The sequence below is a fragment of the Fukomys damarensis genome, unplaced genomic scaffold (assembly GCF_012274545.1).
Source record: "Fukomys damarensis isolate Sample0158 unplaced genomic scaffold, DMR_v1.0_HiC HiC_scaffold_2, whole genome shotgun sequence".
NCBI classification, from domain to species: domain Eukaryota; kingdom Metazoa; phylum Chordata; class Mammalia; order Rodentia; family Bathyergidae; genus Fukomys; species Fukomys damarensis.
In genome coordinates, this window is record NW_022900914.1 from 9,064,330 (window position 1) to 9,089,459 (window position 25,130).

General features: G+C 36.4%; 1 protein-coding gene across 2 annotated transcripts in view; it reads left to right on the top strand.

The window, feature by feature from the left end:
• Babam2 (BRISC and BRCA1 A complex member 2) overlaps positions 1–25,130 on the top strand; it is a 471,740-nt gene that overhangs the window by 111,282 nt on the left and 335,328 nt on the right. For both annotated transcript variants that reach the window (XM_010604714.3, XM_010604713.3), the window contains exon 3: positions 21,787–21,863. In XM_010604714.3, coding sequence (XP_010603016.1) covers positions 21,787–21,863 — 77 coding nt within the window. The remainder of the gene's footprint in view (positions 1–21,786; positions 21,864–25,130) is intronic.

Here is a 25,130-nt window from a genome sequence, read left to right on the forward strand (position 1 = left end):
TTTTTTTTTTTTTTTTTTTTTTTTTTTTTTTTTTGGTACCAGGTGTCAAGCTCGGGACCTTGTGCTTGCAAGGCAAGCTTTGGAACTACTGAGCTAAATACCCAGACCCTTAATTAATTCTTTTGAATTATTTTTTAACAAAGAGAGCCTTGATGAACATTCTTTTACGTGTACATAAGAAGATACACATGAGGATATTTTCTGGGGCAAAGTTTCTAGAACTTAGCATGTTTACCCATTACTGGTTGTCAGATCAATTGAATGAGTCACTCCAACATTTAAGAAATGAATAAGAACAGGAAGGAAACTCTCAGAATGTGTCATACGTAGTAAGACTAAACACTGTTTTGTGAGCTTTCATTTCAGTTAAATAAGTGTGTACTGGGTCACAATGAAAACTGTGTGAGTGGTGATCAAAAAGTGTGAATACTACCCCTTCCGGGTATATTCCTGAGAGTAGAATTGTAGGCTCTTGGGTTGTATGCATCTTCTTTTTTATTAAATATGACTGGATTGTATTAATTTCCTTCCACCAGAAATGAATGTGAATTCTCATTATTTTGTAGCTTTACCAATACTTGATATTGCCAGACTTTGATTTTTCCAACCTGATGAGTTTGAAATGTCTCATCACGAATTTAATTTATAGTCCTCTGCCATTGTGGTAAAATGTTTTCATGTTATTGATAATTTAGATTTCTTCTTTTAGAGATAGCCTTTTTTATTTCACATCTTTTAAATGGGTCATTTGTGTTTCTGTATAGATTTTAAAGTATTCTAGCTAGTTGGGAGGCTAAAGCAGAAGAATCACAAGTTCAAGGTCCAGCCTGGAAACTTAATGAGGCCAGATCTCATATAACTCAGTTCTACCTGGGCCTAGTCCCCAGTACTGAAAAAAAATTTCTTTTTGTGTTTATGTATCAGAGAGAGAGAGAGAGGGGGGGGGGAGATTGAGAGTGATCTAAGAAACTTTAACCCTTCTAAAAGTCATACATCATCCTCCAGGAATTTTAAAGTTTTCGTTTTTGATCTCTAATTGGCATTTTTCTTGTCTTGCCCCTTCTTCCATGTGCGTACTCGGTAGGCGCAGCATCCTTTGTTGAGGAGTCAATTTTTTGCCCAAGGAACTGCAAAGCTGTCTTTCTCATATCAAATTTGTATCATACATAGACCTGTTTCTAGACTTTCTGTTTCAGTCAGTCAGCCTCATTGTCCTTGCCTCGCTTCTATAGTGTCCTTCACCTGCTGTAACTTTACAGACTAGTATGATAGCTAGCAGTCTTGATCTAATTCCTAAGAATTGTCTTGCTAGGCCATATATTCCACATATTCTAAGTAACTTTAGGGTAACCTCATTTAAATAGTGATGTGCTGTTCCATCAGGAAACTTAGCATAACAAAAACCCTTCCTTTTAATTCACTGAGAAAAGGAAATGGAAGAAAAACTGGCCTGGTGAGGGGCTCATCGAGGACTGATGGTGAAGAAAGCTCTCTCTGAAGAGATGACATTTAAATTGAGTCATGAAAAATGAGGATAATTCATTATGAAAAAGGAAACACTCAAAATGAAGCTTTGCATGCTTAAGCGTTGGCAGAGCCACTGTGATTGGAATGTAGAGAGCGAGGATAAGAGGAAAATGAGAGGAGAACACTAGAGGTAGTCAGGGGCCAGATTATGCAGAGCCTGGGGAATTTAGATTCTGAAGCTTATATTTTATTCTGGGTGGAATAAGAAGCTAGTGAAAGATTTTAAATGGTAGGTGAGTGATCTTTTTTGTGTTTAAAAATAAAATCATCTGTTGTTATGTGGAAAATATCTTGTGCAGGGTACAATATAGTTAACTGGCCATTACAAAGATGAGAAGGGAGTTGATAGACTAGTTTTTATTTTATTAGGATGACCAGTTTGCCAGGTTCCTTGTGTTTAGGAAATAGGTGAGAGTCTTTTGGTACATGTTTTTATTCACATAGATTTGTTTTAGGCCTCCAGATTAATCATTTCTATGCCATCACTTAGATGTTAAAAGGAACCTTATACTTATGAAGGAGGGTAGAATAGCCCCCTCCTTAGCTTCCGTGCTGCTTGAATAATCTTGCTTTTTGGTACCATATTGCTTGAGAAATAATTTTATAACCTTCCTTGTCAGAGTCACATTTTCTGAGTAATTTGGTTATCTTTCTCATAGCGTGTTATGAAAGTTGAATTTATCCCTCTGACCTTGGTGCTTCTGACTTTTTGAAATATATGTCCTTTTTGTGTTCTGCAAAGGTTGTTTATTTCAACCTTTGCTCTTGCCAAGTTATGAATAACAGATCTTGAATCAAGTGGAAGTTTTGTAGGACATTTTGGTATTCTACTTTTAAGTAGGTATAATGCCTTCAGAATGATTTTTTTAAACCTATGGATTCCTAAGACTTTTTTTAAAAAGCATTATTTTAAACTTTTTGTGGTTCAATGAATTATTAACATGCAGGTTCAATTTTGAACTTAACACATGCTTTTCTATATGGTAAAATGTACATAATACACATTACCATTTAACTATTTAAAAATTTATGGTTATGTGGTATGAAGTAGCTTTGTAATGTAGTATATGAAGATGTTGTCTATATCTAAAACCTTTTCTTTTTTTGTTTGTTTGTGGGAAGTATTGGGGCTAGAACTCAGGACCTTTGCTCTAAGCTGCACCTTCAGCCTTTTTAATAAATTTTGAGACATGGTCTTGCTGAGTTGCTAAGTTACCCACGATAGGCTCAGACTTGGAATTCCTCTACCTTGCCCTCCCAGAATGCTGGAATTACATGCCTGAGCCACTTTGTCCAGTCTACTTTTTTCATCTTGCAAAGCAAGTTGTGCCCACTAAACACTTAACTCCCATGAACACTAATTCAGCCTCTGGCAACCACCATTCTATTTTGTTTTCATGAATTTGACTAGTTTGGGTACCTATATGTAGGTAGGATTATGCAGTGTTTGACCTTTTGTGATGAACTTATTTCACTTTGCACAGTATCGTCAAAGTTCATCCATGTTGTAGCATGTGACAGAATTTTCTTCCTTTTTCTGCTGATTAATATGCCATTATTGATCTATAGAACATTTTGTTTATCTAGTCACCTTTTGTTGGACGTCTGTTGTATCTACTTTTTGGATGCTGTGAATCATAATGCTGTTAGTAAGAGTATATAAATAGCTGAACCTGTTTCCAGTTTTTTCAGATACATGTATGCAGGATTGCTGGATTACATGGTAATTATATATCTAATTTTTCACACTTGATCTTAGCCAAAAGGCCGAGAAGCAATATATGTCTAATTTTTTGAGGATTCACTGCTCTTTTTGTACAACAACTGGACTACTGTGCCTTTTCACCATTAATCCACAGGATTTTGCTTTCTCCATATTCTCAGGAGCATCAGTACTCATTATTTTTTATTTTTGTTGTTTGTTTCTTTTTGACAGTAGCCATGCAGATTGTGTGAAGTTGTACCTCTGTGGTTTTAGTTTGCATTTCTTTAAGAACTAGTGATGATAAGCATCTTTTCTGTGCATCTTGGCTATTCAACTTCTTTTGTAAAAAGCTCTATTCAGACCCTATCTGTGTCTGTTAAAATTGTTTTTTTGTTATTGAGTTTTAAATTTTTTTTTATGGTTTTTGGATATCAGTCCCTTATCGGATAGATACATGATTTGCAAACATCTTCTCCCATTCCATGGGTTACTTTTTTACTTAGTCTGTAGGGTCCTCTGAAGCACAAAATTTTCACTTTGACAAAGCCAAAGGTACTTAATATATATTCTTTACTTGGTTAGTTTTGCTTCTGAGAAGTTGAAATCACTACTTTAGCCTACTTCTTTTTTAGCACTGCCTTTTTATTTTCTTTTCCATTTAAACGCTAGAAAAAGTTGTGTTGAAATTGAGCTGGACTTTTATATTATTAGCATCCCCTTCGAAGGAAGAAGAGAGCCATTTACTGATGCAGAAGCCTTTTAATTGATGATTACCAACATACAACATAATTATATTGTTGTGATCATGGTACTAGTGCATTGGATAACTCAAGCAACTTTATTTTCAGTGGAAAGGACAATAATAATAACTGTTATCATTAATAATATTATTATAATATATGTGATTTGAAAGATATCCTTGCATGTAATCTTTACATAGTAGTCCTTCCTTGTCTGCACTTTTTTTCCCTGCAATTTCAGTTACCTGAAGTCAACTATGGTCTAAAAACATTAATTTTTTTCTTGACTCTTTCCAGAGAGTGCGACCACATCCTCATAACTTAGTACAGTATATCATTATTATTGTCTTATTATAAGTTATTGCTGTTACTCTTTTACTGTGACTGGTTTATAAAGTAAACTTTATTGTAGGTTATGTTTGTGTAGAAAAATAGTATAGGTAGGATTTGGTGTAGATAGGATCTTGGTTATATATTCCCTGAGAAGAAGGGTGGATACTGTATTTACTTACTGCTGTGTCTTATGGAAGATGCTTAGCTCCTTGAGGGCAAGCACGGTGCCTATTTTGTTCCCCATTATATACCCTGTACCTGGCATAAAGTAGGCCCATCGTAAGTAGTTGTTGACACCCTAAGAAATTGTGACCTGAATGGAATGATCTCAGTGGCCTCCACTTAGAAGCATTGTCTAGATTTTCCAGGCGTCAAGCAATATTGCTTGGGACTGAATGACAATATCAAGTCAGTCTGTAGAATAATAGGTATGAGAATGTGTAAAACAGTAGTCTCGTATGTGTTTATAAGTACATATGTATATCTACGTGTACAGAGAAAGATCTGGAAAGATCTTTGGCAAACCCAATATAGTGAATAACTTGGGCGAGAAAAGGATGAACGTTGAAGGGATAATTGGAACTTTTATATCTGTATTATTGGAATTCTTTTACAGTACAAAATTTTTACTCATGTAAAATGTAGAACATGGCTTAAAAACAGTTTCTGCTGCAGGACTCCAAAGACAGTAGAGGAGGAAATTTGTGTCGGTTTTAGGAGGAAAGACAGTTATAGAAGATAGAAGAAATGTACTAGAAGAGGAATGGCATTCAAAAAAAAGTACTTTTTGTGCTTTTTCCAGGGGAGGTATATTGTGAGGAATGCATGGCTGAGTATACGGTTTAATTGTAGAAATGATAAAACTTTTAATAACATCCTTGGAAAAATATTAAATTTGTTTTACTATGAAGTTGATGTGGATACTGACCAAGGCCAACAGTGGATTCACAGCTGTAATAGACTCAGTGTCTATTACTCATGTATTTTTTCAATAAAGAAATGAGCAGTAAACAAATTTGGCATTTTTCAGTAGTATAAAACTCTTTTATCAGGCCTTTACACCCAATAAATCTGTAAAGAAGTTTAATCTTCAAAAAATTTTTTTAAGCACATGAGGACATTAGGCTTGAGAGGTTATGAAATTCATTCAAGGTTACTTAGCTGGGGTAGGAACAAATAGGAATTACTTATTAATACAGTACATTGTAGAATATGTTTCCCAGTAATTTTCATTTGTGAAACATCATTGGGCGGGAGTACTTAAAGAAAACCCTGACCAGATACACAGTGTACTTCTGATATGAACAAGCAGGTCCACCCTGGAGCGGCAGGCCCCCTGCCCCCACTCTGTGAGCGAGCAGGCCTGTGCTGGATGCAGGGTGCCCCTCCACAAACAAGCAGGCCCACACTAGATGTGCGACAACCCACCCCAGACACAGGCAAGGAGGCCCACGCCAGAGTCACTGGGCAGTAGGTGTGATGACAGCCAAGTGACCTGGTCTGGGACGAGGATGATGCCCAGGAGTGACAGGAGCAGCCAGACCCTGTGACTGTCAACATTAAGTCCAACAGCCCACTTGAACTCCACCCTGCAGCCTACATCCAAAGGGCTAATCTTGTTACCCATCTACCAATGGAAGCAAGCACACACCCTGGCTTGGATGGTAACCGCAGTCTCAGTGGAATAGATGGAGGGACCTCAGGTATAGGGAGGGCACCTCAGAAACTCAAAAGCCCTAACGCCAAGTATACAAAATTGTGACTGGCTAGATCTCAAGACTGCAGATATTTGCAAACAGACACTCATTCAAAGACTCAGGGATTTTTTTTCTTCGACTCAATTTTATTTATTTATTTATTGTTATTTTTGGCTTTCCTTCATTGGGGGACTTTGGGTTTTTTCCTCCAATTTTCTTCCCCTTTAGTTTCTTTTCTTTCTTTTCCCCTTTCAGCTTTTTTTCTCTTTATCTTTCTTTTATGTTATTTGGTCTCTTTTCTTTTGCTTCTTTCCTATAATTGTTCTCTAATACTGTCACTTTCCCTTTACTCTTCAGTAGGATCCCCTTCTTTTCAGATCCCGCTGATGAATTTCTCAAATTTTGCTTTTTTCATTCTCTGGTTCCCTGGTTCTCTACCATTAGTAGCATAACTATCAAGTTTTATGACTCTTGATAACTAATCAACTTTATACTGTTGCTTTTGACTTTCTATTGTTAGTAGAGGTATGGTTGTTCCATTTCATAAATATTGACTGTAACTCAGTATGGTAGTAGGGAAGTATTTGGTTTGTCTTAATGTTCATGCTATAGTATAGGTCTCTTTACTGTGGTTAAGAATGGTGCATTATTGGTCCTTAGGGTTTGTCAATATTTAGTTTTTATTTGATGCTGTGATTGTTGCACATTTTATTATTATAACCAAGGTGACATAGCTGTTGCCATTAATTAGTTTTCTTGGGATGCCAATATCTGCATTGCTTTATGGTCATTAACAATACAGATACTCCTTGTTTAACAACCTACTTGTTTAACAACTATTCAGACTTATGACCCACTGCTCAGGTTTCTGACCTACATTTGAAGACAATGATGCAGGAACATCAACAGCAGTGAGCCTTATAGTAGCTTCTTGTATAGTACAGTAATATAGTTTTTGCAGGTTGTTCTGTACAGTACTGTAGTTTTATTTTGTCTTATACAGTACTACATGTAAGAATTGTACAGATACAAGCAAAGTCATCAAATTGGGAGTTTCCTTTGTTCTGAATATTATACTATACATACTATACTCGCTTCCTCACTTAGTGACCAATTCATTTAATGACGTGGTTGCAGAAATGGAACTCAGTTGTTAAACGAGGATATCTATAATGTGGCCTGTTCCTGGAGAACTGGGTACCGGACCAAATATACTGCGGCCCCTTATTCCAAGTAAACAGAGGTGTTGGATACTGGGACCAGAGGGACAACTGAAAAGTAGACATTAACTAAAGAGGTACAGGTGGATTAGTGGAATTTAAGAGACAGTAGGTTTTTGAACACAAGTTCAAGATGTTACTCAGTATGTATGTATGTATCTGTTATGTATCAGGCCACGTATTCAGATGTGGAGGCCCAAGATATAAAACTTAGCTATACTCCCTTTAGGATTTTGAAATATTTATGAACAACTTTCACAGATTTATGCTAGCATTCCTATTTCAAGGTTGAGTGAACCCTCCTAACTGGGTCTTCAAATTAACTGATATTTTCTTATGAGCAGTGAATCTAAGAATATGTTACAGCTACATCTGGATGAAGTAGCTTTACAGGTTCTGAGTAGACAGATAATCCGATGATAAATTTTAGGCAGAGAAGTATATTGATATTGTTGTCAACTGAGGATATCTAAAGAACACTTGGAAAAATAATAGTGTACTGTTGTGGGAAAATCAAGATGAATAAGGAGATCAGGGACATCAAAGTAAAGTAGTTTGTCTTCATAGCTAGCTACTTTCAGCATTAAAGAATCTTTAGTGAAGTGTTTCTGTCTGTAATGAAAGAGCAGAGCTTTAAACATGTTCCAATAAATCACAAACTGATTACTTTTGTAAAGCACCATAAAGACAAGTTACTAGAAAAATGAGATGACAAAGACATGAAATACCAGCCTTGACCTTTTCATTTCAGATTCATCAGACTTAACATTATTTTTACAGAGTACTGTGAAGATTTAAAAATTTATACACTCTATTCCTATGCTTTTCCCATTAAGAAATAATAATTGTTCTCAGACTAGAATTGATCTGTGGATTCCAATTTGAGTAACTTATGTTCATTAAAGGTTTCTATATTCTGGCAGTCTAGGACCTGGCTTTTTATTTTTATTTTCATTTATTTATTTATTTTCTTGTTTTTTTTTTTTTGTTTTTTTTTTAGCCTGGGACTCCATATGTAGCCTGGGTTGGCCTCAAACTCTCTATGATTGTCCTGCCTTGGCCTCCCAGGTGCTGGGTACAGGCGTGTGCCACCATGTCCTGCTGACTTGGCTTTTTAAAAATTTCTCAGGAGTGAGAGAACAGATATTGGATAATCTAGTAAAAAATATGGAAGATGACTTTAAGAATGAAGACTTCTCTCAAAATTGCTAAAGTTTTCAATCACTCAGCATCATTACTTTTTATATTTGCCATGTATGTTAAAGAAGCATGGATTTTGAGTAGAGAATGTTTACAATGCAGTCTTTTGTAATCGGTGTTCATCCATATTGTCTCTGTTCATGGGGATTTACTCTGTATAAGAAAAGCATGTATTGAGTACCTGGTAAGTATGAAGCACTGTGGAGATACCAACATAAATAAAGTACCTAATCTCCAAGCTAATAAGGGGAACACATCAGAGCTCTGTGTATTCCCTTAAGAATCTTCACTACCAGAGCATACCAAGATAAATCAGTCCTTTCCTGTACAGGCAGGATTTAGATGGGATTCAGGTAAATAGTGAGCAAATGGTATAAAATATAAAGCCTATGTTATATTGATTTGAAGACCCAGTTAGGAGGGCTCACTCAACCTTGAAATAGGAATGCTAGCATAAATCTGTGAAAGTTGTTCATAAATATTTCAAAATCCTAAAGGGAGTATAGCTAAATTTTATATCTTAGGCCTCCATATCTGAATACATGGCCTGATACATAACAGATACATACATATGTATCGAATAACATCTTGAACTCATGTTCCAAAACCTACTATCTCTTAAATTCCACTAAGGAATAAACACATATAAGGACTGTGTTCACTTAAGACATAATTTGAGTCATAGGATGAAAAGGAAGGCCTAAAAAGGCTATGGCCCCCTTTTTTTTTCCCGCTACCAGGGATCGAACTCTGCCCCTTGTGCTTGCGAGGCAGGCGACGGAACCACTGAGCCAAACCCCGGGCCTCCTATTTTTTTGAAATAATTAACAGTGTTTAATGTAAAAATTACTTTTTATAAAATTACATTGTGCATGAAATGTAGAAAAATGTGCAAGCTAGTGCTGGCTTTTATAACATTTATCAGTTTGATAATTACCAACATTCCCACAGTTGGAATTGCAATTCGACCACATCCTTTATGTAATTTGTTTCACATTGGTATGATCTTCGAGTGTGCTTGTCTTTTCCAGCTCTGCCTTCCTCACTGGACCGGTTTCTGAAATTGTTTTCAGGTACCTCTTCTGTGCCAGCAGGTGCACTGCTGCATGTTAGGAGATTCAGGGTATATTATGCTCTGTTTCTTTTTAGAGTTTCCAGTCTCTCACAGTGTCTGTCTCCAGGTTTCGCTGCACTTAAGGACAATTACAGGAAGGTGTTTCTCTTTCCCCTGTCTTGACGGGTCCAATTCATTCTTTATAGGCCATTTTTTCCAGTGAGCCTTCCTTCATTACTCTACGTGAAAGTGGTTTCTTTGCTCTCTAAAATCCAGTTGTGGTTATATTCTTTAACCACTAATTTGGCAATTAATCATGTTAATTGCTTTGTGACTTGTATCTTTTGTTGTCTTGAATTGTTATTTAAATTGTATCAATTTTCATGTTTTGATTTTTTAAAAAATTTTTTTCTTCTGATTACAGAATGGAGAATAAAATAGAGCTTCCTTTCTCCACCTATGAGAGCAGTGATTGCTGGACCTTTTTGATTATCTGCCCCCTTTTTTTCTATTTGGGGTGCTATAACAAAATACATTACATCAAGTAATTTGTTAGCAACAGAAATTTACTCCTCCCAGGTCTGGAGGCTGTAAAATCCAGACTCATGGTGCTAGCAGATTCAGTGTCTGGGGAAGGCCTGTTTCCCCTAGATGGGCCCTTCTGTTTGTCTTCATGGCAGAAGGGCAGTGGGGCAAATAGTCTCCTTCAGCTCTTGCAAAGGGCTGTCATGACTTAGTCATCTCTCACTTAATAGCAGTTAGCAGTGCACTGGGGACTGCATTACATTATGTGAATTTTTTTTTTTGTAACGGAGATTGAACTCGGGTCCTTGCTCTTGCAAGGCAGGCCACCGAACCACTGAGCTAAATCCCTGGCTATTATGTGAATTTTTGAAGGACACATTCATGCTGTAGCATACTCTAACCTATGGTGAACCCCAATATATAAATTTTTGTTTAATTATAAATACATATATAAAACAAAACATATCAATTAGATGGCATAAAGGTGAAATAAGACATACTCAAAATAATTTTTATTATTTATAACAGCACTTTCACCTGTCATATTTGAAAAATAAACCTGAAAAAATATATTAAAGAAAGAAATATATTAAAAATATATTAAAGAAAGAAATGGCAGATTGGCCATGTACTCTATGCTGTATGAATAATTTCAGTCCTACTCAGTAGTTATGTGAAAGCTGTGTTAAAAATTTGCCTGGGCTTCACATATAAAAGAGTGAATCTTGACCCATATCTGTTACTGTGTACCAAAATAAAATCAAAATAATCAAAGACATGAATGTTAAAGCTCTGTCGGAAGATAAAATAAGTAAAACTCTTGAAGGATTTTCTAAACAGAACCTCAGTTGCACAAGAAATAACATCAAGAATCAACAAATGGGATTTTATTATATTAAAAAGCTTCTGTACAGCAAAGGAAACACCTAGTAAAGTGAGACAACTTACAGAATGGGAAAAAGGTTTTGCTAGCTACTCCCCTGATAGAGAACTGATATCTGGAAGATGTCAAGAACTCGATAAAACCAGACCCAACAAATAAAAGACTCAATCAAAAAAATAAAAAAAAATTTCACTGAAATAACTGAATTGAATAGATACTTTTCAGCAGAAGTATGAAAGGCCAACGCATACGTGAAAAATATGCTCAGTATCTCTCTGAGCATCAGAGAAACACAAAACAATACTGAGATTCTATCTTAGTTCAGAAAGAATGGCTATTATCAAGAAATAGCAAATGCTGGCAAGGCTGTGGGGGAAAAGAACTTTTGTACACTTTTGGCAGGAATATAAACTAGTACAACCACTATGGAAATCAGTCTAGAGATTCTCAGAAAACTAAAAATAGACGTTCCATTCCACACAGCTATTTTCCTTCGAGCTATTCTCTATCTTCTTGATAGAGCTAAAGATATCATGCCACAGTGGTACAAGCATACCCACGTTTGACTTTTGGAAGTGGCCTATGTTTCCATCGACAGATGAATGGATAAAGAAAATGTGATATTTGTATATAATGGAATACTCCTCTGCCTTAAAGAAGGATTAAATTTTAGTTATTTGTAGGAAAATGGATGTATTTGAGATACTAGTGTTAAGTGAAGTAAATCAGACACAGTAGCCTAAATGTCACATCATTTCTTTTATATGAGAAACAGGAAGTATAAATAATTTAAAAAACACAAGAGACAATAGGAAATGGCTGATAGATTGTTTGCAAATGTGGACGGGATCCAGAGATGGAGTGGGGAGGGAGAGCAAAGGGAATAAAAATAATTTAGGTATATTAAGTACATATGCCTACTCCTAATGAATGTAAACAACGTGTATTGCACACATGTGCAAATAAAAAAATAGGTAAAAATCTGGAGCAAGAATCCTAAAAAAAGATTTACCTGTGTTTGCATTACTGGTATTATATTCTAGCCACAGATTCTTTCAAAGAATCAGCCTAAACTACTTATGTATTTCTCAAGGATTTGAGTGTAGACTAGACAGTTGGTTCCATCCATTCAGCCTCTCACAGCACACTGGAGGTATTGGGATCATGGAAAGTGCCACCATAAACTTCCAGATTGTGGCACTCTCGTGCTTCCCTCAGGATGCTTACGTAACTGTGAGAACAAATCCAAATACCGTGCTCCATCTGTATGTTACATACTGGTGAGGATTAATTTCTTTCATGAGTAGTACATAATCAGTTTACTCTCTCGTCCCCCAAATTTGTATCAGTACCCCAGTGGGCTGTCCTACATAAGTGACTGTAGACCACTCACCTGTAGCATTTTGTGTGTGCAGTGGTCAGCAAATACTTGTGCATTTCTTTTGGAAAAAATAAATGTGTATCCCCAATCACAGATTTGTGGAAAAGTTTCTACTTCCTGAGGGTTAAAAAGAATTTTAACGTTGAAGAAACCAAGGGTGTGAGAACAGTCTGTTTGCTGTCACTGGAAAGAAAAAATGTGAACTTCCAACACAGGTGGCTGTGTTGATCCAACTCAAATTATTGGGATCCTGTTAAACTCAGACATAATACAACTTAAAGCAGTGGTGCTCCAAAACTGGGTATTCATGATGACACCTGGGGGCGTATTAAAACAGGTAAAACATGTATTTACATCATATTAAATACTAAAACTTAGACATCTATGCTTTCACCACCCAGGTCAAGAAATGAGATGTTAGTAACATTCCAGGAGTCTTTCATGTGCCTCTTCCAAGTACTTCCTTCCTTCTTATAGATCAACTATTCTTATTGTATAGCAGTCGCTTTCTTGCTAATGTATAATACTTTTGTCACTTTGTGCTATAGTTTTTTCTGGTTTTGAACCTTAGATAATGGAATCATAATACACGTTCTTTCATTCAACTGTGTATTTGTGAGATTCGTCCCTGTTGTTAACATGTGTAGTTTATTTCACTCTTATAATAACATTTTCATTTTATGATTACATCCTTGTTTTTTCCCCTAGCCTATAGCTGATGGTATTGAGTTTGAAATTACATTTTAATTGTACAGGATGGGGCTATTTCAAGGGATGCTGCTGTTGTATACCTTTTTGTATATGTTTTTGGGTAACATTTGTATACCTATCAGTTATTTTAGGAATAAAATTGCTAGATCATATGTGTACATATATTCATGTTTAAAAATGCTACTAAATGTTTTCTAAAATGGTTTTGCCCATTTATTCTTCCAGTGTATAGCATTTCTAAGCCTGTATGTTCTTGTCAATACTTGCTGTTATCAATTTAATTTTAACCACCCTGGTAGGTTGTAGTACTTCATTGTAGGTTTAAGTTGCATTTCCTTAGTGACTAATTAAGTTAACTACTTTTTCATATGTTAATTGACACATACACTTTTTTTTTTCAGCTCTGAGTTTATTGGCACATTTTAGGGATACAGTACAGTTACATTCATTGTTGGGATCTTGTACCTCTACATGACAAGTCTTATTCTCATTTTTTTCCCCTTACCCCTGCCCTCCCTTCAACCCCCTCCTCCCCTCCCCATCTACACTTTATTTTCATCTTTTCATTATCTCACATTTTTTTCTTTTCCCTTATTACCCTTCCCCTACCCATCCCACCTTCCCTACGCCTTTAGCTCCTTTCTTCCCATTTCTAAATGTCAGTAATCTTATTAGGATCTTATGTTTTTGCACATTATTCACACCAGGGAAACTATTCGGTATTTACACATGTGTGCCTTATTTATTTCACTTAGGAGTATATCTTCAATATGTATCCATTTTCCTGTGAATGAATCTATTTTCTTGTTCTTTATGTCTGAGTAATATTCCATTTTATAGAAAAACCACATCTTCTTTATACAGTTTCCAATGGATGGGCAAATGGGCTGTTTCCAAGATTTAGCTATTACAAACTGTGCCGCTATAAACATGGGTGCGCATACTTCTCTGTGATATGATTCTTTTAGTTCTCTTGGAAAGATACCCAGCAGAGGGATGGCTGGGTCAAATGGAACCTCCAGTCCAAGCTCTTTGAGGTATCTCCATATTGATTTCCATAGTGGTTGCACCAGTCTGCACTCCCACCAACAATGGAGAAGGGTTCCTTTCTCCCCACAACCCCGCCAACATTTGTTATTGTGTGATTTCTTGATAGCAGCCATTCTTTGTGGGGTGAGGTGGAATCTCAGTATTGTTTTCATCTGCATCTCTTGGATGATCAGTGAGACACATACACTTTTTAAATTTTTCACCTATTATTTGGATCCACTTTTAGAAAAGTGTTTTTTCAGGTCTAACAACTTAGATCTGTAAACTTGTTTTTTTCTTTTTGAATTGGAGTTCTTTGTATATGATAGAAGTTAAGTCCAAATCTTTTATATTCCAGATACTTGGCCCATTCTGTGGTTTGTCTTTTCATTCTCTGAATGGTATTTTCTGTGAGCAGACTTCTAATATTAATGTGTTCTAATTTATCTTTTTCTTATAGTTCTTTTGGGAGATTTTTTGTGTAATCCAAGTTTTAAAGATATTCTTTTATTTAGCCCTCCTACCCAAGTTATCTTCTAAAAGTATTTTTCTTTCTTCACCTGGCCTTGATTTTTGTGGATGGTATTCTCAAGTTGTGTATTTTTCCTTATAAGAATATGCAGTTGACCTAGCACCATTTACTTTTTATTTTTGGCAGTACTGGGATCAACTCTCAGGTGCGCTCTTGAGGCAGGCCCAGAGCCACTGAGCTATCCCCAGCCCCCCATTTATTAAAAATAATTTCTTGTCTTCATTGCAGCACAGAGCTGCTTTTGTCATAAATTGTCCATATATGTGGTGCTTTATTTTGTTCCATCGGTTCATCTCTGTTCTTAGCTTTTGTATACCATTTACATTTTAAGAATTCTCCTTTTAAGGCTGGCTGTGGTGGTGCAGGCCTGTAATCTGGAGCCTTAGGCAGGAGGATCACTGTGAGTTCGAGGCCAGCCTTGTCTCAAAACACACACACACACACACACACACACACACACACACGCATACACACACAAAGAATTCTCCTTTTAGGTTTAGGGAGAACTGACAGCTTTTCATTATGAATCTTTTAATACTTGAACATGCTATCTGTTTTATTTTCCTTTTACTCCTGTAATAGCTTTCTGCATAAAGATCTTGCACATTGAATTTGATCATTTGATGTTACTTCATTTTCTTCTTTTGCTATTCTGGGAATTGAACCCCGGGTCTGTGCATGCTAGGAAAGCAACAATTGAACGACAGCCTCATCATACTGATGTTATTTTTGGTGACAAAGTTTTAAAAGTGTTGTTTTATAACTGACTGTGGTATGTAGAAGTAGGTTTTCTATGTTATTTGCCAAGCAACTTTGTAAACTCACATGATATTTCAAAAATGAAGATGTAGAAAACTTTGTATGTGGACATATTTATTGCACATAAATATAGTTGTGGGTCTGCCTTTTCAGTCTTTGTACCCTTTATTTCCCCATGATTCTGGTTAGGACCTCTAGTAAAATATTGAATAAAGGTAGTGAGAGAGCAGTTATCCTTGTCTCATTATCTCAAAGGAAAAAACTTAACATTTTGTTGTTATGATGCTACTATGATCTTTTTTGGTAAATGGCCTTCATAAAAATAAAGATACTCCTTTTTATTCTAGTTGACAGAGAATTTAAAATTATGAGTGGACGCTTAATTTTATCACTTATTCTGCACTTACTGAGATAATCCTATTCATTTCCTTCTTTATTCTGTTAATAGAGTGAATTGAATGTATGTACTAGAAAAAAAAAGGTTGAAAATTAATGAGTTCAGCATAAAAAATAGTAGCTGAGCCCATCACTCCTACTGAAATCACATTGTAATTAAAGCCATGCTTTTGTTATGGGAACACCTACCGGTATCTAAAAATATTCTGTACCCTAGAGTAGAGTTGGAATCAATCACTTATAAGTGGGGATATGCCATATAAGCTGGGAGTAACAGTTGATGCCAGGTGAACTGGCAAACACGTTTTCTTGAATATCTGAATTTTGTAATTTTTAAACATTCTAAGATAAGTAACTTTGGTAATGGCATTTTCAAATTCCGTGCTCGGAATCAAATACATCGTATTGTAGTTGGGTCTGGAAATAGATTTTAGGCTTTAGAGATATAGAGGATATACTTGACATATTAGGAATAACATATGTCATCAAGTAGATAGTAGCATTCCCCCGGAGAACAATGTAAAAAATCCACCTAAGTGCAATTTTTCTGCATTCTTTTGCCAATTGTAACATGCGTTTCCTAGGGTAAGGGCCCAATACTTGACTTTAGGAGATTTGATGTAGTCACCTAAATTGGCTGTAATTGTCAAGGCTGCCTATATCCATTGTATCAGAAGCTTGAGTTCCTTTGCATTTTGTCTGTTGGGCAGATATTAAGATATCAATCTTCTAGCTTCTTTTCTGCTACATCTAGTCTAGAAACTGTGGTAAACTTGAAACTGATTTAGTTTGAGTGGAATTATTGATGTTAGATTTAGTTTAGAAAATAGATTTAGTTCTATAAAATGAAAATGTGATGGATCTCATGAATTAACAATTATTCATTGCAGTTTGTGTTTACACGGCAATTATTGGTCTTGGAGTCTATTTTATTTCACAGTTTACTGTTATTTTAAGTTGCCAAAGCTGAAGACTTCCTTCTTAGCTGATGTTAAATATTGTTGGTTAAGCACAGGCGTCACTATCAAGAAAACAGGAAGCTAGGTACGAGAATGTGCCAAATGGTAAATTAATGGGGTAAAGGAAACACGTACTCAGGGAAGGAACCTTGGATACATCTATTTTGTTCTTTTTAGGTGGGCTAAAGAACAGAAATGGTCTAAGTCACTGTTTTTTTCCAGACAGTAGCAAATAATAGATTTAGCTTTAAGCCAGAAGGTGATGAGATGTGGCCAGAGTTCTCTGGAATTAGTTTCCAGTCCCAGTGCTCTTAGTGAGTGCCTGTGAGACCCTCAGGGATCCAGTGACACCAACTGTAAAATGGCAGTTTTGAGTTTAGTTGGTGATTATTAAAATATGGTAAAATTTCATCAGCAGCCAGTGCTTAGTGCTGTGCTGGGTACTATATTGAGCTATATTAAAAAAAGTATAAAAGTTATTGGTACCATGAGTCTTAGAATCTTGTTGAGAAAACAACTGCAATTTGAAAATAAATAGTAATACTAGGACTTATATGATTAAAGGTAAAATAAGAGACTGTTTTCGATGAGAGTATACAAAGGTTATTATGCTTAGCATTTTATTATATTAATGTTTAACTAAAATATCTGTAATAAAATACTAGAGTAAACTGCCTCCTTTGATCTTATCAAGAATTCTCACCTGGTAATTCCCACTTGCATAGTTTGTAGAATGTAAGTTCAATTTCCTTGGTTTTCCCAAATGTTAAACTTTTAAAATAGTACATTCTCAGTATATTGTGGTAAGGTGAAATTGGGACAAGGCATATTATGCAGCATAGTTCTTTAGCTAAAACCTTTTTTATGCTATAATACCAAAATAAGGTTTTTGTTCTTGTCACTACTGCGTGTCCCCCCCACCCCACTCCCTCCCCTTCCCAGGCGTGTACTTGTATTCCCACCTCTTGGCACAGTGCCTGACACATGTGAGTAAGCACTGAGGAACTGCAGTTAAGGGACAAGTTTGAAGTTATATTTTAACTGTCAGTATTGTTATTTTGTTAAAAATTACTCAGTTTGGAGTCTTGGCTTTTTAGATCTTGAAAGTAACTCTCTGTGAAGATAAGTTGCCTTTATGCAGATTAGTTAAGGAAGCCAGCCTTTTTTTCCTTTAGTAGCTGTTTCATACTTCTGCAAGGAAATGATTTTCTAGATGAATGGATTTCCCTGTTCCTGTTACCCGGTACTGACTGCAGTTTCACAGGAGACTGTCTAGAACCACTCAGCCAACCCATTAACCAACTTTTGACCCAAAGAAAGTGTGAGAAATAATGAATGTCAGAAATGTGAAACTCTGTGGGTGGGGATGGTGTATATAGCTCAGTGGTCTGGTGCCTGCTTAGGGTGTATGAGGCCCGGGTTTCATCTGCAGCACTGCACAGGCACATGCGCACACACGAAGGAAATGTGAAGTTTTATAATGCCACGAAAGAAAGAAGAGCTAGCTGTTTTATTTCTTATAGGCTGTTTTGCTGTATTGCAGACACGGTGATCTTTAAAAAAAACATAGAATTAGACAATGTTACTTCTTTGTTTAAACCCTTTGTTGGTGCTTGGCATGAAAGCTGAATTAAATGCCACCTCTTGCAAGACTGCATGTTCTGTGTGTCTGTTTACCCCTTGTCCCTGTCTATTGCTCCTTCATCATTCACTCTGCCCCAGCTTCATTTCTGGGATTTGTAAAGATTTCCTCCCAAGATATATGAGGCTTGTTTCTGCTCTGAGGCCTTTGCCACCTGCTCTTTCCTCTGGAATGCTGTTTGCCAGAACTCGGAATGATAGGCCCCTTTATGTTATTCAAGTTTGGCATTTGACCTTCTCCACAGGCCTTCCTTGATTTTCCAGTATAAGGTGGCTCCTGTTTTGTTGTAGCATCCAGTCTTATTTTCTTCATAACATTTAGCAATCTAGAACCACCTTTATATATTTGTCCCGTTTATCATTTCTTCTTCCTTCATTAGAATTGAAATGCTATGGGACTGTAGATCTTGTATTTCTTGTCCACTGTATTCCTAATACCTAGAACAATGTTCAGTAAGCCTTACCTAAGTGAACAGCAGACACCCCCTCCCCATGCCATCAACAAGAAGTGAATCACTCACATGGAGAAATGTCCTTTATAACAGCCTGAGGTTGTTGACATGGTAAGGGAGGAAGGTAAAGCAGAGTACAAAAATACTGTTCTATTCCTGGTAAAACATAAGTAATATGAAATGTGGCGCAATGGTGAATGTAACCATTCAGAAACAAGACGTTGAATCCTGAGGATTTCCTATACTATTAACTAATTTCCATTTTTGCTGTATAGATAATTTGATCCTCAAGCTCCAAAAACTCTGGGTTGTGAATGTTTTTCATCATTTTAGAGCATTGCAGGTTGGATATTCTTGGTGTTTTGTACTATTTTTTTTTTTTTTGTGTGTGGTACCAGGGACAGAACTCACTAATTCTTCAGGTAACTACTGTCTTGTGGGCTAGAAAAATTTATACTAAGGATTGAATATCCCTAATCTGAAAAGCCAACATCGAAAATGCTTTAATATGCAACACTTTTTGAGTGTCATCTGATGCCGCAAATGGAAAATTCCACTCCTGACTTCATGTCAGGGTTGAAGTCAAAATGTAGGCACACTAAAAATATTGTATAAAATGACCTTCAGGCTATGTGTAGAAGCTAAATGTGAAACATAAATGCATTTTATGTTTAGATTTTGGTCCCATTCTGAGAGATCTCATTATGTGCAAATATTCCAAAGTATGAAAAAATCTGAAGTCAGAAGCTCCTCAGCATTTTGAATAACAGACACCCAACTTGTGGGAGGGAGATATTTGGTATCTTTTATAAAATGTACCCTGAAGGTTATTTTATATTGAAAGGAAATATGTCCTGGGCTGGGGATTTAGCTCAGTGGTTCCACCACCTGCCTTGCAAGCGGAAGGTCCTGAATTTGATCCCCAGTACAAAAAAAAAAAAGAGAAAGGAAATTTGTTCTTAAAATCTGTGAAAAATTAAAATAGGTTACTGTTCAATTGCTAGTGCAACTTTGTTGTTTAGTTTTTTGTCTCAGCTTCATTTAAATTTTTTAGTTATTTTAAAATTAGTACATGCTTGCAATATATAATGGTTCCAGTTATTGTGGAGAGTTTACATGTGCATAAAGCATCTTAATTCTTTTTTGTCTCCTTCTCCTTCCATCCCTCCCTTCTCCCTCCAACTCTTCATTTCTTCCCATTTGAAAAAGGTTCCATTTTTGTTGAACTCTTTCTTTAAAAAAATCCTTTTCCCTTCCTTCCCTTCCTCCCTCTATCTCTTGTTCTCCTTCCCATTCAAAAATGATCTCCCTACTTCCTATTACCTATCCTTTATTTTGCTCCTTATAGTTTGAGTTTCTCATATTAGAGAGGCTATGTGATACTTAAACTTGTGTGTCTGATTTATTTCACTTAGCATTATGGTCTCGAGGTGCGTCCATTTCCCTCCAAGTATCTTAAGCTCATCCTTCTTTATGGTAGAGTAGTCCTCCACTGTGTATAGCTATCACATTTTCTTTATCCATTCGTCTGTTGATTGTTATATATGTAGGCTGTTTCCAAGATTTAGCTATTATAAACTGTGCTGCTGTAGACACGGACATGCCTATATTACTGTAATAAGGATGACCTTAACTCTTTCAGGAAGAGTCCTAGGAGGTGATAGATAGCTGGTCAAATGGAATTTTAATTTTTAGTTTTTTGAGGCATCTCCCTACTTGTCTCTATAGTGGTTGTACTAGTTTACATTCGCGCCAACAGTGTGGAAAGTTCCGTTTTTCCCTTACAACCTTGCCAGCATTTGTTATTAGATTTTTTGACAGTAGGCATTCTTAATAAGTTGGTATCACTGTTGTTCTAATTTGTGTTTATCTTGTTGTTTACTTTTTAAACTGGTATTTTTTTATCTTGATGATAAAGAGGAATAATTAATCTAGTGATATGTTGAATACATCTGAGTTAAAAGGTTTTTTCTCTCTCTTACATTCAAATAGTTTTGGGAAGAAGGGATAGTAAATCTGGTATGAGGACTGAACTACTTTCTTTAAAGCCAAGCCAACATTTCTTGAATTTATTTTCAAATGACCTTACTCTTCAAAGTGGCCATCTAAGGAAGTTGTACGTTTATTCCAACTGCTCTATCCATTAAACTGCTTTTGCGAGTTCAAGTTTTAGAATTGCTTCGGGGTTACTTTTAGAATTATGAAAGAAAATTGGTCTCCTTGCTTTACTTTATAAGTTATTTTACTTTTAAAAAGTGAAATGAAGACATCAGACTTCCTCAGTCGATTTCCAGTTAGTATTTTATTAACGTCTGAGGCCAGTACTACTGTCATATATGTTGAAGTTCTGATTTGTAAGATCATGAGATACATTGTAACGTAAATACGAATAAGGAAGAAAGAACTTTATAGAACTTTGTGAAGTAATAGATTAAATCAATAAGCAAGATGTTGAGACCTGGGTGACTGACTCAGTCCCCGCATCCAGAAAGTTTGCATTTTATCTGAAATGGAGTGCAGTGCATCCTGCTCTCCTGAAGATGAACGTTAGTGTGCCGAATCCAGGGGAAGCATGTATATACCTGGGTGGAAAGCGAGAAAACCATCTGATAGCGGAAAAAGGCCAAAAGTGGGTGCTTTTTTATACTAACAATGAAAGCTAAAAGTCTATATTTAAAATATGGTCATAAAATTATTTTTCTGTATGGTTCTTGGCATCAAATACTAGAGACCCATACTGGATGATACACATAGTTTTAAAAGTTGCACTTCTTTGAGGGGAGTTTTTGAAGCATTGATGGTGTTTGTTAGAAGATATAAGTTGTATGGGGAGATAAATGGACAATTGGTTTTAAGACAAGGCTTACTGTCTTAGGCCTCCGTGACCGTAAGGGCTTTTTTGCTTTGATTTTTGTTTTATAGTCCAGTGTTTTAACCTTTTACCTTTATGGATCACTTTTTAATTACTTTACTAAGTATTGTAAGTAAATAGGCTTTTCAAATTTGTTTTTACAATATCTCCTCTTTCTGCTTTTCATAAAGCTGTACTTCATTGACTCCTGGACCTAACTGTGACCGATTCAAACTGCACATACCATATGCTGGAGAAACATTAAAATGTAAGTATATGATGACAGTTTTACCTAAAATATAGATTCCAGTATTAATTATTGGGCCTTAGGGCTGGGGATTTAACTTAGTGGTGTCACTGCCTGCCACAAGCGCAAGGTCCCGAGTTTGATCCCTGGTACCAAAAAAACATTTTAAAAAATTAATCATTGGGCCTTGTGGTTTAGTTTGTATTTCTGTCTGTTATGTGTTATCTTCTGATACTGATCAATAGTATTTACTACTTTTCTTCATTCAGTCCTAGTAAAGCAGTTGGCAGGGAATAAGTTGCAATCAAATAGGCCTGTGTAAAAATTCTTGATTTTTAAAAAGCCAGGTGTGGTGGTGTGTGCCTATAATCCTAGCACTTGGGAGGCGGAGGCAGAAGGATCCCTGTGAGTTCAGGGCCAGCCTGGGCTGCATAGTGAGTTCAACGCCAGCCTGAATTACATAGTGAGACCCTGTCTCAACTCTTCCCCCCACCCAGAAAAGAAAGAAATTCTTGATTTTTAGACATGCGCAATAATTCTTACATATATTTTTTCCCATAGGTGGCTCTAATGTAATACCAGTTAATTTAAAATACTTATTTAGAAATAATTTTTAGGTAGAAATGGCTTATGTCTACTGCTGCTAACCACCTCCTAGAATTTCTGTTGGTAGGAATCATTGTGATTGGTGAATTCGCAGTTGCCTCCTGATTGCCACCTGATTGTGAGGGTCTTCTTCACAGACTCTTGGCATTGGCGAGGTGTATTTTCAACATGTAATCTCTTCTGCAGCAGGGGGCAGAAATGCAAATGACCTACCGAAGGCCAGACTGATGACACAAAGTAGGGGACAGGCTAAATGTGGCAAAATGGGACACCCTGTCATTGAGGCGACCGCCTCTTCTGACTCAGAAGGTGGCAGTTAGACTTTTTATATGAATGCTGCTTTTTCAAAATTAAAATCATGGCGGGGCCGATTGAGGCAGTGTATGCCTGTAATGTCTGTTCTCCTGGAGGACCACAAGTTTGAAACTCTTAGTGACAATTTAGTGACTTAGCAAAATCATTTGTCAAAATAAAGCATAAAGAAGGTCTCAGGGAATAGCCTCTGCAAAGGCCCTGGGTTTAGTCCACAGTACCACAGAACAAAACAAAAAACCCAAACCATAATGGAAGTCCGCATTATGCTGGCTAACCTGAATGTGAACGAGGGCTGGAGTGAGCTCCTGGACCTTGGGTTTTTGACCTTGGCTGGGCAGTATATAAGCTCTACTGCTGAATGTAGGCCACCTTCTACAGCGTCTGTCTAGGTTGACTCAACCCTTTTCTGCCTCTGGGTCATTCCTGAAGCTCTAGCCTACTGTGAAAATGACAGGTTGGTTAGTAATCTTACCAGGAATTTTCTCACTTGTCTTTGTACTTGTAGTGAGCAGGGCATTGAAATCTTATTCTTAAAAAGATGAATAAAGAACTTAGCTATTAATGATGGCACAGGTTGGTAAACTGTGGGTTTTTTTTTTTTTAATGCTACCAGGAATTGAAGTCATGCTTTCCAGGCAGGTGCTGTGCCACTGAGCTATAGCCTCAGCCTGGTAAACTGGTTTTTCCACTGTGAATTGTGTATTTTAGGAGATGCTGACTTGTTAAGCTTGCATTATTAGAGCAGTCTTTGGAAACCATTAAAGTACAAGAATTTCACCTGTCTGAGGAGTCAGATTAGATAGCTGTGTTTCTGACAAGAAATTCATAACTAAATTTAAAATGAATGATCAGAGTAAATCACTTAGTGGCTAAAAATGGAAATAATACTGAACTTACTTTATGTATGTAATTGATAATTTTCTGTCTCCTGTGTCCCTCTCTGGTCCTGTTTCCTGAGGAAACCACTTATAATTCTAAAAAAATGGTTTCAGTTTAGTTCTTCTGGGGACAATTTCCATTCTCTAGGTTTTGCTTGTTTCTTGACTTAGCCGTTTTAGAGATTTTTGTCTTTTTATTTCTTGCCCCCCTCTATAAAGCAGTAACCAATGTTCTTTATACCCCTTATTTCGCTCTTCCTCTTAAATTACATGACCATCATTGGTTCCTGCCTTATAATTTAAACAGTTTTACTTTAAAAGTTTTACTTTAGCTTGTGGTGCAGGGGATCTAACCCAGGTCTTATACATACTAGGCAAGTGCTCTGCCACTGAGCTGTATCCCCAGTCCAAATATTTGCACTTTGTTTTCTTCCAGGATCACTTTCACAGCTATATTACACAGTTAAATGAACAGCCCCTAAAAATTCTTATTGAATGCCTAGCACATTGTCAGCATTTATTATTACCTAAGAACAGTCTGTATAATAATGATAAACACTTACGTTATTTGGTATCCCAAGAACCACAGATAGTATCTTTTGGCTTCCCAGTTTATAGAATGAAGATGTTAGCCCCTGCCTTTCTTTTCATTCTTCTCTTCATCTTCCTGCTTTTGTCTTCTATTATTCTCCTTTTGCCTTTTTAAGACTGATAGCTTATTGTCTGCTCTAAATCTAGAGTTATCTTTAGTGCTTTGTTAATAAATTGCTTGAATGATTGCTTCATAGTCCTGTCCCTACATAGTGACCACCATGGGATTTGCCTTTATTATTTTTTTGGATTTTACCTTGCTTTGTAGAATTTATATATTGTGGATCCTATGTCTTACAAAATTATTTCTTAGGAAACAGGCCATGTACTTATCTTGCTGGACCTCAGTCTCAAATAACTTGCTAACCCCACTGATCAATTTTTAATTACTATGGTCATATCTTACTATATAAGATTTCTTATCATCTAAGAGCTCTTTCTTGCTCTCTGTTCCTCTTTCATAGTATCTTGTTCTTTTTGTTTTTGGTACCAGGGATTGAACTTGGGTCCCTGCGCTAGCAAGGCAGGCCACCGAACCGCTGAGCTAAATCCCCGGCCCAGTATCTTGTTCTTATTTTATGAATGTAATAAGTTTTAAATTCTTCCAAAGCATAATATTTATAGATATTTAAAAGTTTTCTTTGTTATTTGAATTATTTAATTTTCCCCAGAGTGTGTATTTTGTCCTCTCCCGCCCCATGAATTTCTATAGGTTTTCCTCAAATAAAAGGCACCCATTTTTATTTCAGACAGTCAGTGAAATATCGATTAGAGCTGCTAAGTAGGTGAGCAGCGCTTTTGGGGTTTATGTGGAGGGTGGGCCAGGTGTTAGTATGAAGGACCCCTGGCTTCTTATTTTGGAGTTAAATGTTTTTCAAATAGTTTGTCCCCCCCCCCC